Source organism: Scyliorhinus torazame, chromosome 29 (assembly GCF_047496885.1).
Source record: "Scyliorhinus torazame isolate Kashiwa2021f chromosome 29, sScyTor2.1, whole genome shotgun sequence".
NCBI lineage: Eukaryota > Metazoa > Chordata > Chondrichthyes > Carcharhiniformes > Scyliorhinidae > Scyliorhinus > Scyliorhinus torazame.
The window spans coordinates 23,541,639-23,559,659 of record NC_092735.1 but is presented as its reverse complement, the minus strand read 5'-3'; the positions used below and the strand labels follow the sequence as shown (position 1 = coordinate 23,559,659).

The window sequence follows — 18,021 nt, the reverse complement described above, 5'->3', positions numbered from 1 at the left end:
ATGCCCTCATCGCCACACTCCACCACCTGTTCGGGTACACAGAGGGAGAATTCAGAATGTCCAATTCACCCAACAAGCACATCTGTGGGAGGAAACCAGAGCACCCGGAGGAAACCCACGCAGCCACAGAGAGAACGTGCAGACTCTGCACCGACAGTGACCCAAGCTGGGAATCGAACCCGGGTCCCTGGTGCTGTGAAGCAACAGTGCTCACCACTGTGTTATCGTGCCGCCCTACATGTCGATGATGCACAGTGGTGGCTTTTATATTACTTGTGAGCTTTGCAATACTGTAAACCATACCCAATCCCTGTCACTTCCCCACCCAGTACAGAAGTTTCTGTCAACTGTTTGCGAATTAAAAATGTCCAGGGCTGCGGAAAAAAAGACAGGGGTGTGGCACTGTTCCAACTGCTCCGCTAGAGGGCCAGCATCGATGCGATGGGCCGAATGGCCTCCTTCTGTGCATCAACGTTTGACCGCCTCTGCAAAGTGAGTGCAAAGTCACATGACGAGGTCAATTCGTTTCCACTGGCTGTGACATGGAAAAAATAATCCAACTGCATATTTGGAAAGGAGACAGAAACGATCAAGATAACTGCGAAACACACCTAATCTCCATTTCCTACCCAGCCCAGACCAGCAGCAGTAAAGCTTGGCAGGCCTAGCACCAATTTAACACCTAACGTATCCATACAAAAGTCAGTCCTCAAATTTACAAATTCAAGCCAACTCCAATTCTCAGCTCAATTTAAAATAATTATCTGTATTTTCTTTCAACTGGACCTTTTGCAAACCTGCGTGGCTGTACAAGAACATAGAACATAGAACGATACAGCGCAGTACAGGCCCTTCGGCCCACGATGTTGCACCGAAACAAAAGCCATCTAACCTACACTATGCCATTATCATCCATATGTTTATCCAATCAACTTTTAAATGCCCTCAATGTTGGCGAGTTCACTACTGTTGCAGGTAGGGCATTCCACGGCCTCACTACTCTTTGCGTAAAGAACCTACCTCTGACCTCTGTCCTATATCTATTACCCCTCAGTTTAAAGCTATGTCCCCTCGTGCCAGCCATTTCCATCCGCGGGAGAAGGCTCTCACTGTCCACCCTATCTAACCCCCTGATCATTTTGTATGCCTCTATTAAGTCTCCTCTTAACCTTCTTCTCTCCAACGAAAACAACCTCGAGTCCATCAGCCTTTCCTCATAAGATTTTCCCTCCATACCAGGCAACATCCTGGTAAATCTCCTCTGCACCCGCTCAAAAGCCTCCACGTCCTTCCTATAATGCGGTGACCAGAACTGTACGCAATACTCCAAATGCGGCCGTACCAGAGTTTTGTACAGCTGCAACATGACCTCCTGACTCCAGAACTCAATCCCTCTACCAATAAAGGCCAACACTCCATAGGCCTTCTTCACAACCCTATCAACCTGGGTGGCAACTTTCAGGGATCTATGTACATGGACACCTAGATCCCTCTGCTCATCCACACTTCCAAGAACTTTACCATTAGCCAAATATTCCGCATTCCTGTTATTCCTTCCAAAGTGAATCACCTCACACTTCTCTACATTAAACTCCATTTGCCACCTCTCAGCCCAGCTCTGCAGCTTATCTATATCCCTCTGTAACCTTAGCTTGGGTCAGTCAATAGCATGGTTTCTGACAGAGGTTTGTGGGTTCAAACCACACCCTGGATTTAAGCACATGATACAGGTTGACAGTCCCGTGCAAAAGACAATGCAATGCTAGAAGCATGTCTTTGAGTGGAAATATAAAGGCGAGGCCCTGATTGCCTGTTCGAGTGTACGGTACCTATCATTTTGCTGAATTAGTTCATGTTTTCCAAAAACAGGCCAGTGCAGAATAAATTAGATCACTGAAAAGAGATCACTGAAAAGAGACACATGCTGCAGAAGCTTTTTGTCTCACATCCATCAGGACAGATGCAAGAATTCCAAATTTCAAACAATCACCACAATTTATACGAGGGGGGGGGGGGGGGGGGAGGATGCTGATTGCTTAGCAAGTCAATTCTGGTGCCCAAGGTGTTGGCATGTTGAAAACAAAGCAGTAATTACCCAGGTACTTGGGTAGCCTCTAGTCCCGAGATCCTTTCTCCATGGCAATGCCTCGCCCAATCAGGTCAACCAGTCAACTGATCAGCACCCTTCTGATTCTGGGGTGATGCAATGGTCAGCACTGCTGCCTCACAGCGCCAGATACCCGGGTTCGATTCCGATTTCAGGTTACTGTCTTGTGTGAAGTTTGCACGTTCTCCCCGTGTCTGCATGGATTTCGTCCGGGTGCTCCGGTTTCTTCCTACACTCCAAAGATGTGCAGGCTAGGTGGATTGCTCATGCTAAATTGCCCCTTAAATGTCCAAAGGTTGGGTGGGGTAACAGGGACAGGGTGGGGGATTGGGCCTAGGTAGGGTGGTCTTTCAAAGGGTCGGTGCAGACTCAATAGGCCAAATGGCCTCCTTCTGCATTGTAGGGATTCTATGATTCTCTCCGGTAGTACAAATGTTTGTGATTGTTTGAAATTTGGCATTCTTGCATTTGGCCTGATGGGTACATGGTGAAAAGCTTCTTTTCTGCAATATTCAAGTTCTTTACAACCAAATAACTGAACTCGTAATACTGTTCCCTAGAGGATCCTTAACTATGAGGTCATTAATTAATTCCTCCTCATTACTGGGTTACCATTGACCAGAAACTGAACTGGACCAACCATATATTGACACCCCAACCACCACCTTACAAATTCACACCTCCAGCACAGATGCAGTGGCAAGTGTGTACCATCTACAGGACGCACTGCAACAATTCACCAGTGCTCCTTTGACAGCACCTGCAAACACGCGACTTCTAACAACTAAAAAGACAAGGGCAACAGATGTCTGGTAACACCACCTGCAAGGTCCCCTGGAAGCCACACACCATCCTGACTTGGAAATATATTGGCCATTCCTTTACTGTCGCTGGGTCAAAATCCTGGAACTCCCTGCCTAACAGCACTGTGGGTGTACCTACAGCACGTGGACCGCACTAGTTCAGTCAGCTCGCCACCACTTTCCTCTCAAAGGCAGATACAGATGGGAAATGAATACTGGTCTAGCCAGTAACACCCACATCCCTGAACAATTTTAAAATTAAAAACATGTTCACGTCACCCAGTGCAGGGAAACAAGATCAGGTGATTAGCTGCTTCAGGGATATGTACAAAAACATTTCTTTTTGCATTTGCACCAAGTGAGCTGAACCATCACACAGGAGCGATTCAGCTGTGGAGATCCTACAGGGATTCGCAACACAATGAGCTGAATGCAACTGGGGATACTCAGGTCTTTTCGAAGGCACGAGTTTTATCAAAGTGAACTGCCGTCCATTCCTTTCATGCACAGTTATTCACCATAAAAGTAAAAAATTGGTTCTTCAGTTAGGTGTCTCTAATATTTTTGAAAGCTATTAAGGAAAACACCCGGTTTCCTCTGGGCGCTCCGGTTTCCTCCCACAAGTTCCGAAAGACATGCTGGTTAGGTGAGTTGGACATTCTGAATTTTCCCTCCCGTGTACCCGAACAGGCGCCGGAGTGTGGCGACTAGGGGATTTTCACAGTAACTTCATTGCAGTGTTAATGTAAGCCTACTTGTGACACTAATAAGATTATTATTTAGAACAGTGGAGCAAAATTAAACCCTGAGCTTTTGAGGCTTCAACCTGCATCGAACCAATACTCTACAGTGCCCAGAGAGGGAAATGCGCAATTGAACTCTTCGCAACAAGACACTTGGAATTTCGGCTGTTGGGATTATGAATGGTACAAGCCACACAGTAATACAAAACATCCTGGGATTCAATAAGCCTTGATAAGCCACACAAAGGTCATTTGTCTCTGGGTCATGGTCCATCCCGAACATAGATACGTAGAAAATAGGAGCAGGAGGGTGCCTTTTGGCCCTTCGAGCCTGCTCCGCCATTCATCGCGATCATGGCTCATTATTCAACTCAAAAGTCTAATCCTGCTTTCTCCCCATGCCTTTGATCCCATTCTCCACAGGTGCTATATCCAGCCACCTCTTGAATATATTCAATGTTTTAGCATCAACTACTCCGACATTTCATCAACAGCAAGTTATTCTATACTGAGTTGTGGCGTTCCTTCCCACAACACTCAGTATCATAGAATTTATTATGCAGAAGGAGGCCATTCGGCTCATCGAGTCTGCACCGGCCCTTGGAAAGAGCACCCTACTTAAGCCCACACCTCCACCCTATCCCCGTAGCCCGACCTAAGGGGCAATTTATCATGGTCAATCCACCTAACCTGCACATAGAACATAACAGCGCAGTACAGGCCCTTCGGCCCTCGATGTTGCGCCGAACTGTGAAACCACTCTAAAGCCCATCTACACTATTCCCTTATCATCCATATGTCTATCCAATGACCATTTGAATGCCCTTAGTGTTGGCGAGTCCACTGCTGTTGCAGGCAGGGCATTCCACGCCCTTGCTACTCTCTGAGTAAAGAACCTACCCCTGACATCTGTCTTATATCTATCTCCCCTCAATTTAAAGCTATGTCCCCTCGTGCTAGACATCACCATCCGAGGAAGAAGGCTCTCACTGTCCACTCGATCCAATCCTCTGATCATCTTGTATGCCTCAATTAAGTCACCTCTTAATCTTCTTCTCTCTAACGAAAACAGCCTCAAGTCCCTCAGCCTTTCCTCATAAGATCTTCCCTCCATACCAGGCAACATTCTGGTAAATCTCCTCTGCACCCTTTCCAATGCTTCCACATCCTTCCTATTATGCGGTGACCAGAATTGCACGCTTTATGGACTGTGGGAGGAAATGAGCACCCGGAGGAAACCCACGCAGACACGGGGAGAACTTGCACGCTGTGCACGGACAGCATTTAATCCAATATCCTGCCATTTGTTCACGGAATCCTTTTTACAATTTCGCCTGGCAAAAAAAGCAATTATAAAACATAATTTTCGACACATTATACAGAAGGTTACTCTTAAAGGTACGTTGTCAGGCAGCTAAACATCTCAACACTGGGGTAATGCTAATTACTCACTCACTACTGCATTAACACCCAATCTTACTGTCAGGATGCATTCATATTATTACTAAACTGATGCTGTGAAGTACATTTGTTTTGCACCGTACACTGCAGCTACAGTGTAAACCGAGCCTGAATCCACAGGCAGGGTCTGACCTGACTGTTTTGGGTGATACTCAAGACTTGGCACTCGCGTTTTAACGATGTGAAAAAACCCACTTTTCACCAGTGCTGAATATGCAGTGCAAATACACCGTCATCAAACTCTGTAATGATGTACTGCCTCAGGCACATGTTTAGTCATAATCTGCAATTTAGAAAATAATTATTTCTTAGCTTTCAACAGCTGTTGGTAGGGGAGAAAGTTGGGAAATTTAATTCTACAGGAAGCTTGTTTGACCGACAAAAGGTAGCCTTATCCCTTTGGGTATTTATTTACTTTTGCATTGCTTAGTTTAGCTTCCAATTCATGGCCAAGCCTCCAGAATTTACACAACTAAATCCAGAGCTGTAGGCCCAGAAATAAAGCGATCAATCATTCTACTGCCAATTGCTCTTTTGGTTATTTTAACAGTCGGGATAAAAACAAAGTGAGATTTTCAGAGCTGTACTGCAATAAAGCTCAGCACAAAAAAAACCTGAAACTGGGCCATCTGATTGAACAAGATATTTTAATTATTGAAACTAAAACAATTCAGGGGCAAATGTGAGCACTGTACTCAAGAATTGATACTTATTTAGAAAAAAGACTGCTGACAATAATAACGTGAATCTTGTCATTATTGGAATGCTTTGACACCCAAGCATCAATTAAAAATGTGTTTTGTTCAACCACCTGTCAAAGATTTGGAAAGAAGTAACTGTACCCTTACGGTACATAGGTCAGATACAAATTACTAAATTGTACATCTTGTTTCTTCCCTGCCAAATCAGTACGTTGAGAGAGTCCGTTGAAATTTCTTCAAACTATATTTTAGCACTACTATGATGCAGCCACAGAACCATCTTCACTTAATTACACTCCCAAAAGGTTGGAAAATCAGGTTATTTTAAACTACCTGCAATGGGCAGCACGGTAGCACAGTTGCTTCAGAACTCCAGGGACCCAGGTTCGATTCCCGGCTTGGCTCACTGTCTGTGCGGATTCTGCACATTCTCCCCGTGTCTGCGTGGGTTTCCTCCGGGTGCTCCGGTTTCCTCCCACAGTCCAAAGATGTGCAGGTTAGGTGGATTGGCCGTGCTAAATTGCCCCTCAGTGTCCAAAATGGTTTGGTGGGGTTACTGGGTTTATGGGGATAGGGTGGAGGTGTGGGCTTAAGCGGGGTGCTCTTTCCAAAGGTTGGTGCAGACCTGATGGGCAGAATGGCCTCCTCCTGCACTATAAATTCTGTGATTTAGTGATAAGGCACATTGATATGGTTTGAATTGGTAAATTGGAATGCTCTGGTGTTAAGTCAGATCTTAATGGGGAAAAGGCATATCTGGATTGGACTGCAGTGTTTAACATTTAGGCATTGGCACTTTTTTCTATGTCCTCAGTCCTCATAAATTGCAACATCAGTTAATATTCTTCTCAGTTTTCACAATGAATGTCAGTGAATTGTGGGGCGACAGCAGCACCCCAGATATCCTGGATGGGAGCAAAACATTTTGTCCTCCATATCACCCTTGAGGCCCTCCCTGAAGCAATTACTCGAGGGGAACGAGCGAGCAGCTTTTATGAAAGCCACTTGGCTAATCGGAGTTTACAATTGCAGTAATCACACTTCCATCTTACCCAATTTCCCTCATGAACATGGCACAACATATATTATGGGTGGCACGGTAGAACAGTGGTTAGCACCGTTGCGTCACACCTCTAGGGACCCGGGTTTGATTCCAGGCTTGGGTCACTGTCTGTGCGAAATCTGCACGTTCTCCCGTGTCTGTGAGACTTTCTTCCGGGTGCTCCGAGGTTTCCTCCCACAAGTCCCAAAAAGACCTGCTGTTAGGTCATTTGGACATTCTGAATTCTCCCTCTGTGTGCCCAAACAGGCGCCGGAATGTGGTGACTAGGGGCTTTTCGCACTAACTTTATTGCAATGTTAGTGTAAGCCTACTTGTGACAATAAAGATTATTATTATATTACAACTTTACTACAAATGTACCAAGTTAAATTATTTTTTTAAATGACACTTTATAGAGTTAAACTTAATGTGAGTATGTGAGCACTCGGGGCAGGAATAGATCATAGGGTTCCTCAGGTTTGCTTTCACTCAATATACCATGGCTAATCTTTTACACCCCAACTCCATATTCACCCTCGATTCCCTCAGAGACGAGCGATGTCTATCTCAGCCTTATTTATATATTCAACAATGGAGCATCCACGACTCTCGGGAAGAAAATTCCAAAGATTCTCAACCCTTTGAAAGAAGCAATTTCTCCTCAATCTCAGTTCTAAGTGATCCCCCCCCCCCCCCCCCCCCCCCACACCTTATCCTGAGACAGCCCTCGTGTTCTAGGTTCCCAGCCAGGGGAAACAACCTCTCAGTCTATCCTGTCAAGTTCTTATCAGAATTTTGTAAGTTTCAGTGATATCACCTTACATCCTTCGAAATTCCGCAGGGGCAGCACGGTGGCGCAATGGGTTAGCCCTGCTGCCTCACGGCGCCGAGGTCCCAGGTTCGATTCCGGCTCTGGGTCACTGTCCGTGTGGAATTTGCACATTCTCCCCGTGTTTGCGTGGATTTCGCCCCCACAACTCAAAGATGTGCAGGGTAGGTGGATTGGCCATGCTAAATTGCCCGTTAACTGGAAAAATGAATTGGGTACTCTAAATTTATATTTAAAACAAAGAAATTCCGCAGAATATAGGGCCAAAGTTACTCAGCCTCCCAGGAAGCAATCTATTGAACTGTCGCTGCATTGCCTCCTGGGCAATTAGATACTTCGTAAGATAGGGAGAACAAAATTGAACACAATATTCCAGCTGTGGTCTCCCCAAGCCCTGGACAAATGTCTCTCCCCCTCGCCCATTAGCAGAGCTGTTATTACGTGTGATGAGCTCTGAACAGGTTGCAGTTTGTAATTCTATTCCACCTCCAAATTGACCCATTTTTCAAGTCAAGACATCAATAAATAGATTCCCATCACTCAAAGTGAGACACAGGGTTAGCTGCATCAGGGTAACAATTCTATCGTCCTTCCTTTAACTTACTGAAACATTCAGCTTTTAAAACTCTCACAAGCAGTGAATTTACAGTAAAACCTGGTTGGGAAAGATCGCCATTCTTGAGGATAATTCACAACTTATAGAACAGATATATCAATATGAAGAAACTGGTAGCCCAATAACACCAGCACTAGAAAAGGCACCTCCGAAACAAGGTCAGAGATTTGCATCTAATCTGTCACTAAAATCCGGCAATGGCAAATGCAGCCGAACGAGGTTAGACATTTCCTAGTCAGACTCTAGGAGATTTCTGTGCGGCAGCAGTAACGTCTCAGAGGGAACAAAATACCAATAGCAATGAAGGTTCACCGGGATAATGCCTGGTCTCGAGTGTGATGGCTACGAGGAGAGGTTGAATGAACTAGGTTTGTTTTCACTGGAAAGACGGAGGCTGACGGGAGACCTGATAGTGATCTTCCAAATTGTGAGCGGCATAGAAAGGGTGGATAGTCAGAGGTTTTTTCCAAGGATGGAAGTGTCAATTAGAAGGGGACACAGTTTCATGGCAGCACAGTGGTTAGCACTGTTGCTTCACAGCACCAGGGTCCCAGGTTCGACTGCCAGCTTGGATCACTATCTGTGTGGAGTTTGCATGTTCTCCCAGTGTCTGCGTGAGTTTCCTTTGCGTGCTCAGGTTTCCTCCCACGAGTCCCGAAAGAAGTGCTGTTAGGTAGTTTGAATATTCTGAATTCTCCCTCCGTGTGTCCGAACAGGCGCCATCGTGTGGCGACTAGGGGCTTTTCACAGTAACTTAATTGCTGTGTTAATGTAAGCCTACTTGTGACAATAAAGATTCTTATTATTATACAAGGTGAGAGGAGGAATGTTTAAGGGAGATATGCGGGATAGATTTTTCACGCAGAGAGTGGTAGGTGTCTGGAACGGACTGCCAGAGGATGCGGTGGAAGCAGGCACATTAGCAACATTTAAAAGGCATCTGGATGGGTACATGAATAGGGAGGAAATAGAGGGATATGGACCGAGTAAGGACAGAAGGTTTTTTTAATTTAGTTAGGGCATCATGAACGGCACAAACTTGTTCCTGTGCTGTACTTTTCTTTGTTCTACCAACTCCAGTAAAACTCCTGCTGCAGGATTGCTCATTATCCTAAACTCTGCCGCCCGTATCCTAACTCACCCCTCACCCTTGCGCTCACCAACATACACATCACCTCCAATTTAAAATTCTCATCCTCGTTTACAAATCCGCCAGTGTCAGGATTGGACTTTTGTGCTCAAGTCCTGGAGAGGAACCGGAGCCTTGCAGTTCAAAGGTGAATGCGCTCCCAACTCACTCGAGGTAAAATGTCCTATTGGGGCAAGTGGCCAAAAGCTGAGTCAAGAGCAGTAGGTTTTAAGAAGCATGTGACAGGGATTGGGAGATAACATAGTAAAAGAGCAGGCCATTCGGCCCATTGAGCTTCCTCTGGCAGTCAGTAAAGATCACGGCGGATCTGATATGGCCTTAACTCCACGGAACCCTCAACTCCATTGTCAAACAGAAATTTGTCTACCTCAGCCTTGAATAAATTCAATGACCAGCGTGACAAAGCGTCCTTTATTTTACGGAATTGTCTCATCTTTGGGGCCAGTGTCCTAGGTCGAATGATGCCAGAACAAGGTTTTTCCTTTAAATCTCCTGACCCGCTCGCCACCCGTTTGTGCTCTCAGCCCTGGCAGCACCACCAATGCCCCTTACCTCTAACAGACCCCCAGAGCAGAATGGCCCTTAATGTTCTCCATGAGAGCAGGTCACCCTGCCACTGACACAGCCTCCACTGCTTACCGGGGAAGAGAATTTCAACAACGAACCACCCTCTAAAAGAGGAAAATCATCCTCATCTCTGTCTTTGAGCGCATCTCTTGCATCTTTTTCTTTCACGGGGATGTGGAAGTCACTGGCTGGGTCCAGCATTTATTGCCCACCCCTAATTGCCCTTGAACAGAGTGGCTTGTTAGGCTGTTACAGAGGGCACCAAAGAGTCAACCACATTGCTGTGGGTCTAAAGTCACATGTAGGTCAGACCTGGTAACATATGAATTAGGAGGAGTAGACTCCTCGAGACTGCTCCGCTATTCAATAAGATCATGGCTGATCTGATTGTAACCTCACCCCCACAGTCCTGCCTAACCCCCGACAGCCTTTCACCCGCTTGTTAGCCAAGAATCTATCCAGCTCTGCCTTAAAAACATTCAAAGACTCTGCTTCCACTGCCTTTTGAGGAAAAGAGTTCCAAAGACTCAGGACCCTGAGAATTCTCCTCACCTCTGTAAGGATGGCAGATTGCCTTCCCTAAAGGGCAATAGTGGGCCAGACGGTTATTTGCAATAACCGGTAAAAGTTCTAGATTCCCCCACGAAGGAAAGCATCCTCTCAGTATCTACCCTGTCTGGCCCCCTCAGACTATTACATGTTTCAATAAGACATGTTATTGCAGACCTCTCATTATTCTAAACTCCAATGAGCATGAGCCTTAGAACAGGGGAGGATAAAGGGGTGACGTAATTGAGGTGTACAAAGTTATGAGGGTAGTCAGGGTGAACAGGAAAGAATTGTTTCCCCCTAGCTGAGGGGTCACTTACCAGGGGGTATAGATTTACGGTGATTGGAAGGAGGATTAGAGGGGGTGTGAGGAAAAGCTTTCTCGCCCAGAGGGCGGTGGGCGTCAGGAATTCACGGCCTAAGTTGGCAGCTGAGGCCGAAATGGTCAACTCATCGAACGGTCATACGGACTCCAAACACTAACACTGCGTCTCTCTCCACAGATGCTGCCAGACGTCCCGAGTGTAGCGAAAACATTCTGATCTTATTACAAGAGGCACCTGGATCTGCACCCGAGGTGCTGTAACCTGCAAGGCTACGCAGCAAGCTTTGGAAATTGGCATTAAAATGAGCAGCAAGCTTCTTTTCGCACCTCCTTTTCACAGTAAATTTATTGAAGCCTACTTGTGACGATAAGCAATTATTATTATTATTTTGTTTTGTGCTGGCACAGGCAGGATGAGCTGAATGGTGTGCCTCCAGGATCAGTGTTGGGTCCGCAATTGAATGGATGGTCTGAAGACCAAGTGTAATGAGTCAAAGTTCGCAGGAGACACTAAGATGAGTGGTAGTGCCAAGTGTGCAGAGGACACTGAACGTCTGCAGAGGGACATAGATAGTTTAAGTGAATGGGCAAGGGTCTGGCAGATGAAGTTCAACATTGGTAAATGTGAGGTCATCCAATTTGGTAGAAATAACAGCAAAATTGACTATTATTTAAATGGTAAAAAAATTGCAGCTTGCTGCTGTGCATGGGGACCTGGGTACCCTTGTGCATGAATCGCAAAAAGTTGGTTTGCAGGTAATTAAGAAGGCAAATGGAATTTCGTCCTTCATTGCTAGAGGGATGGAGTTCAAAAGCAGGGAGGTTGTTTTGCATGTGTCTAGGGTGCTGGTGAGGCCACACCTGGAGTACTGTGTACAGCTTTGGTGTCCTTACTTGAGAAAGGAGGATGTACTGGCCCTGGAGGGTGTGCAGCGGAGATTCACGGTTGATTCCGGAGTTAAGAAGATTGGCTTATGAGAAGAGACTAAGTAGACTGGCACTATACTCATTGGAATTTAGAAGAATGAGGGGGGGATCTTATAACATATAAAATTATGAAGGGAATAGATAGGATAGAAGCAGGGAGGTTGTTTCCACTGGCGGGCGAAACTAGAATGAAGGGGCATAGCCTCAAAATAAGAGGGAGCAGTTTTAGGACTGAGTTGAGGAGGAGCTTCTTCAGCGACAGGGTCGTGAATCTGTGGAATTCCCTGCCCAGTGAAGCAGTTGAGGGTAACTCATCCAATGTTTTTAAGGCAAAGGTGGATAGATTTTTGAACAGTAAAGGAATAAAAGGTTACAGTGAGCGGGCAGGTAATAATAATCTTTATTAGTGTCACAAGTAGGCTTACATTAACACTGCAATGAAGTTACTGAGGGAGAATTCAGAATGTCCAATTCACCCAACAAGCATGTCTTTCGGGACTTGTGGGTGGAAACCGGAGCACCCGAAGGAAATCCACGCAGACACGGGAAGAACGTGCAGAAACTCCATAGACAGTGACCCAAGCCAGGAATCGATCCCGGTCCCTGGCACTGTGAAGCAACAGTGCTAACCATTGTGCTACCGTGCCGCCCTGGAGCCGAGTCCACAAAAAGACCAGCCATGATCTTATTGAACGGCGGAGCAGGCTCGAGGGGCCAGATGGCCGACTCATGCTGCTAGTTCTTATGTAGCTTTTCGATGATTTTAATGAGTAGAGGGGATAGGAGAGGTTTTACAGTTGGGAGGAGGGGTGAATTTCATAGCTCAGGACCTGGAAAGATGTCAGGTGAGAAGGAGGAGCTGAGATTTGGGGGTAGGGGAGGAGATGGGGGGGGTAGGGGAGGAGGATGAGATGAGATGGGGGGGTAGGGGAGGAGGAGATGAGATCTGGGGGGGTAGGGGAGGAGATGGAGATGAGATCTGTGGGGGGGGGGGGGTAGGGGAGAAGGAGGAGATGGGATTTGCGGGGGTAGGGGAGGAGATGAGATTTGGGGGGTAGGGGAGGAGGAGATGAGTTTTCAGGGGGCTAGGGGAGAAGGAGATGAGATTTGGGGGGGGTGGGGAGAAGAGATTTGGGGGGTAGGGGAGGAGGAGATGAGATTTAGGGGGGTTGGGGAGGAGGAGGAGATGAGATTTGGGGGGTAGGGGAGATGAGATTTGGGGGGTAGGGGAGGAGGAGATGAGATTTTTGGGGTAGGGGAGGAGATGAGATTTGGGGGGGGTAGGGGAGGAGATGGAGATGAGATCTGGGGGGGTGGTAGGGGAGAAGGAGGAGATGAGATTTGGGGGGTAGGGGAGGAGATGAGATTTGGGGGGTAGGGGAGGAGGAGATGGAAATTCGGGGGGGGGGTGGTAGGGGAGGAGGAGGAGGAGATGAGATTTGGGGGGTAGGGGAGGAGGAGATGGAAATTCGGGGGGTTAGTAGGGGAGGAGGAGATGAGATTTGGGGGGTAGGGGAGGAGATGAGATTTGGGGGGTAGGGGAGATAAGATTTGGGGGTAGGGGAGGAGATGGAGATTTGGGGGGGTAGGGGAGGAGATGGAGATTTGGGGGGGTAGGGGAGGAGATGGAGATGAGATCTGAGGGGGGGGTAGGGGAGAAGGAGGAGATGAGATTTGGGGGGGTAGGGGAGGAGATGAGATTTGGGGGGTAGGGGAGGAGGAGATGGAAATTCGGGGGGGGGGTGGTAGGGGAGGAGGAGATGAGATTTGGGGGGGTGGGGAGAAGGTGAGATTTGGGGGGGTAGGGGAGGAGGAGATGAGATTTGGGGGGGTTGGGGAGGAGGAGGAGATGAGATTTGGGGGGTAGGGGAGATGAGATTTGGGGGGGGTAGGGGAGGAGGAGATGAGATTTTCAGGGTAGCGGAGGAGATGAGATTTGGGGGGGTAGGGGAGGAGATGGAGATGAGATCTGGGGGGGTAGGGGAGAAGGAGGAGATGAGACTTGGGGGGTAGGGGAGATGATGAGATTTGGGGGGTAGGGGAGGAGGAGATGGAAATTCTGGGGGGGTGGTAGGGGAGGAGGAGGAGATGAGATTTGTGGGGTAGGGGAGGAGATGAGATTTGGGGTGTAGGGAAGGAGATGAGATTTGGGGGGATAGGGGAGGAGATGGAGATGAGATCTGGGGGGGTAGGGGAGAAGGAGGAGATGAGATTTGGGGGGTAGGGGAGGAGGAGATGGAAATTCGGGGGGGTGGTAGGGGAGGAGGAGATGAGATTTGGGGGGTAGGGGAGGAGATGGAGATTTGGGGGGTAGAGGAGATGAGATTTGGGGGGTAGGGGAGGAGATGAGATTTGGGGGGTAGGGGAGGAGATGGAGATTTGGGGGGTAGGGGAGGAGATGGAGATTTGGGGGGTAGGGGAGGAGATGGCGATTTGGGGGGGTAGGGGAGGAGATGGAGATTTGGGGGGTAGGGGAGGAGATGGAGATTTGGGGGGGTAGGGGAGGAGATGGAGATTTGGGGAGGGTAGGGGAGGAGATGGAGATTTGGGGGGGGGGTAGGGGAGGAGATGGAGATTTGGGAGGGGTAGGGGAGGAGATGGAGATTGGGGGGGGGGTAGGGGAGGAGATGGGAGATTTTGGGGGGGTAGGGGAGGAGATGGAGATTTGCGGGGTAGGGGAGGAGATGGAGATTTGGGGGGTAGGGGAGGAGATGGAGATTTGGGGGGTAGGGGAGAAGGAGGAGATGAGATTGCCAATGGAGGAGGAGATGGCCAATTAGCCTAACCTTGGTTGTTGGCAAGAATCCATTGTTAAGGATGAGATTTCTAAATTCTTGGAAGTGCAGGGTCGGATTAGGACAAGTCAGCATGGATTTAATAAGGGGAGGTCATAGATATCATAGAATTTACAGTGCAGAAGAAGGCCATTCAGCCCATCGAGTCTGCACCGGCTCTTGGAAAGAGCACCCCACCCAAGGTCCACACCTCTACCCTATCCCCACAACCCAGTAACCCCACCCTACACTAAGGGCAATTTTGGACACTATGGGCAATTTAGCATGGCCAATCCACCTAACCCGCACATCTTTGGACTGTGGGAGGAAACCGGAGCACCCGGAGGAAACCCACGCACACACGGGGAGGATGTGCAGACTCCGCACAGACAGTGACCCAAGCCGGAATCGAACCTGGGACCCTGGAGCTGTGAAGCATTTGTGCTATCCACAATGCTACCGTGCTGCCCCAGGTCGTGCCTGACAAACCTGTTAGAGTTCTTTGAAGTGATAACAAATAGGTTAGACCAAGGAGAGCCAATGGATGTTATCTATCTTGACTTCCAAAAGGCCTTTGATAAGGTGCCTCACGGGAGACTGCTGAGTAAAATAAGGGCCCATGGTATTCGAGGCAAGGTACGAACATGGATTGACGATTGGCTGTCAGGCAGAGAGTTGGGATAAAAGGTTATTTTACGGAATGGCAACCGGTGACGAGTGGTGTCCCGCAGGGTTCAGTGTTGGGGCCACAGCTGTTCTCTTTATATATTAACGATCTAGATGACGGGACTGAGGGCATTCTGGCTAAGAATAGAGGCATGGACTATTTTCTAAACGGTGACAAAATTCATAATGCTGAAGTGCAAAGGGACTTGGGAGTCCTAGTCCAGGATTCTCTAAAGGTACACTTGTAGGTTGAGTCCGTAATTAAGAAAGCAAATGCAATGTTGTCATTCATCTCAAGAGGCTTGGAATATAAAAGCAGGGATGTACTTCTGAAGCTTTATAAAGCATTAGTTAGGCCCCATTTAGAATACTGTGAGCAATTTTGGGCCCCACACCTCAGGAAGGACATACTGGCACTGGAGCGGGTCCAGCAGAGATTCACACGGATGATCCCAGGAATGGTAGGCCTAACATACGACGAACGTCTGAGGATCCTGGGATTATATTCATTGGAGTTTAGGAGGTTGAGGGGAGATCTAATAGAAACTTACAAGATAATGAATGGCTTAGATAGGGTGGATGTAGGGAAGTTGTTTCCAATAGCAGGGGAGACTAGGACCCGGGGGCACAACCTTAAAATAAAAGGGAGTCGCTTTAGAACAGAGATGAGGAGAAATTTCTTCAGCCAGAGAGTGGTGGGTCTGTGGAATTCATTGCCACAGAGGGCGGTGGAGGCCGGGACGTTGAGTGTCTTTTAAGACAGAAGTTGATAAATTCTTGATTTCTCGAGGAATTAAGGGCTATGGAGAGAGAGAGCGGGTAAATGGAGTTGAAATTAGCCATGATTGAATGGTGGAGTGGACTCGATGGGCCGAATGGCCTTACTTCCACTCCTATGTCTTATGGTCTTATGAGATTTGGGGGGTAGGGGGAGAAGGAGATGAGATGGAGATTTGGGGGGGTAGGGGAGGTGATGGAGATTTGGGGGGGTAGGGGAGAAGATGGAGATTTGGGAGGTGGGGGAGGAGATGGAGATTTGGGGGGGTAAGAGATGGAGATTTGGGGGGGTAGGGGAGGAGATGGAGATTTGGGGGGTAGGGGAGGAGATGGAGATTTGGGGGGGGTAGGGGAGGAGATGGAGATTTGGGGGGGTAGGGGAGGAGATGGAGATTTGGGGGGGGTAGGGGAGGTGATGGAGATTTGGGGGGTAGGGGAGGAGATGGAGATTTGGGAGGGGTAGGGGAGGAGATGGAGATTTGGGGGGGGGTAGGGGAGGAGATGGAGATTTGGGGGGGTAGGGGAGGAGATGGAGATGAAATTGGGGGGAGGAGATGAGATGGAGATTTGGGGGGGTAGGGGAGGTGATGGAGATTTGGCGGGGTAGGGGAGAAGATGGAGATTTGGGAGGTAGGGGAGGAGATGGAGATTTGGGGGGACAGGGGAGGAGATTTGGGGTGAGGGTAGGGGAGGAGATGGAGATTTGTGGGGGAGGGGGAGGAGATGGAGATTTGTGGGGGAGGGGAGGAGATTTGGGGGTTAGGGGAGGAGATGGAAATTTGGGGGGGGTAGGGGAGGAGGAGATGGAGATTTTGGGGGGGGTAGGGGAGGAGATGGAGATTTGGGGGGTAGGGGAGGAGATGGAGATTTTGGGGGGGTAGGGGAGGAGGAGATGGAGATTGGGGGTGAATTCCAGCTCCATTCAGCCGGAAGGACAGGAAGTCCCGCCCACCTGCGCACAGATTGGCCGGGATCGCGGGGCCTGTTAAGGTTGCAGCCACCCCATTGGCCGTGGCCCTTGTCCATCACCGACGCTTCCGCATCACCAGACCCCGCCCCTTCGCATTTAAACATTAACTCCCCGGGGAAAGGAATAACAACAACCCCAACACCCCTCCCAAGCTTCACCGCCCCCACCCCCCGGGGGGGGGGGGTCGGGGTCCGAGCTCCAGCGGCCCGGAGTCCCAGCCGCCTTCCAGAAAATTCCCAGCAGCGAGATCCTGACGCTGCCTCTTGGTATTCCCGCCGCTCCCCGGGTGTAATTGGGCCGGGTTTCCCGCCGCCCCCCGGGTGTAACTCTGCCGGGTTTCCCGCCGCCCCCCGGGTGTAACTCTGCCGGGTTTCCCGCCGCCCTCACTCACTCAGCCGCGACTCCAGACTCTCCTCCTCCGCCGGAGCCGCCATCTTGGATCCAACTTCAACTCTCGCGAGATCCCCTCTCACCTCGCCCCGCCCCCCGGGTCGGTGTCGCTCTTAAAGCGGTAAACACCCTCAGGGCGCTCTTAAAGCGGCAATGGCCACGGGGGGTGGGTGGGGGAGGGGAGCAATTCAGCACAGGTGGTCCCCGGAGTAGAAACGTTTCTGCTCAGCACCTTCTCAAGGGCAATAAAAAAATATGCTGGCCCAGCCGGTGACCGCCCAGGGAGAGATTTATTTGTAAGAAACCTTGTGTTGCCAACACTCCAGGATTGACCTGGAGCCTACAGGACTCAAAGCTCAATCTCCTGGACACTGCTAAGTGTGAAATCCTGGAGAAAAATCATTAGGATATCGAGAAGAATGGTTTAGAAATTTTTCTTTTGAACTTTCCTCTTCAGATATATAAATATTGGAAATAGCTGAGGGGGAGGAGGGGCGGGCTGTTTGGCTGACAGTCAAGCCTCATCCAATTGGCGTAGAGAAGCCGTGCGTCATGAGAATGGACGTGTTGGCCCCGGGGTTTTGATGTCTCAGACTTGGATGATCCCAAATGGGGAATAGCAGG

At 48.8% G+C, this 18,021-nt stretch overlaps 1 protein-coding gene across 2 annotated transcripts in view; it reads right to left on the bottom strand.

Moving 5' to 3' along the window:
- Positions 1-17,469, bottom strand: part of LOC140403935 (ADP-ribosylation factor-binding protein GGA1-like) — a 59,177-nt gene extending 41,708 nt beyond the window's left edge. For both annotated transcript variants that reach the window (XM_072492202.1, XM_072492201.1), the window contains exon 1: positions 17,399-17,469. In XM_072492202.1, coding sequence (XP_072348303.1) covers positions 17,399-17,441 — 43 coding nt within the window. In that variant the 5' untranslated portion in view covers positions 17,442-17,469. The remainder of the gene's footprint in view (positions 1-17,398) is intronic.
- Between the last annotated feature and the right edge of the window lie 552 nt (positions 17,470-18,021).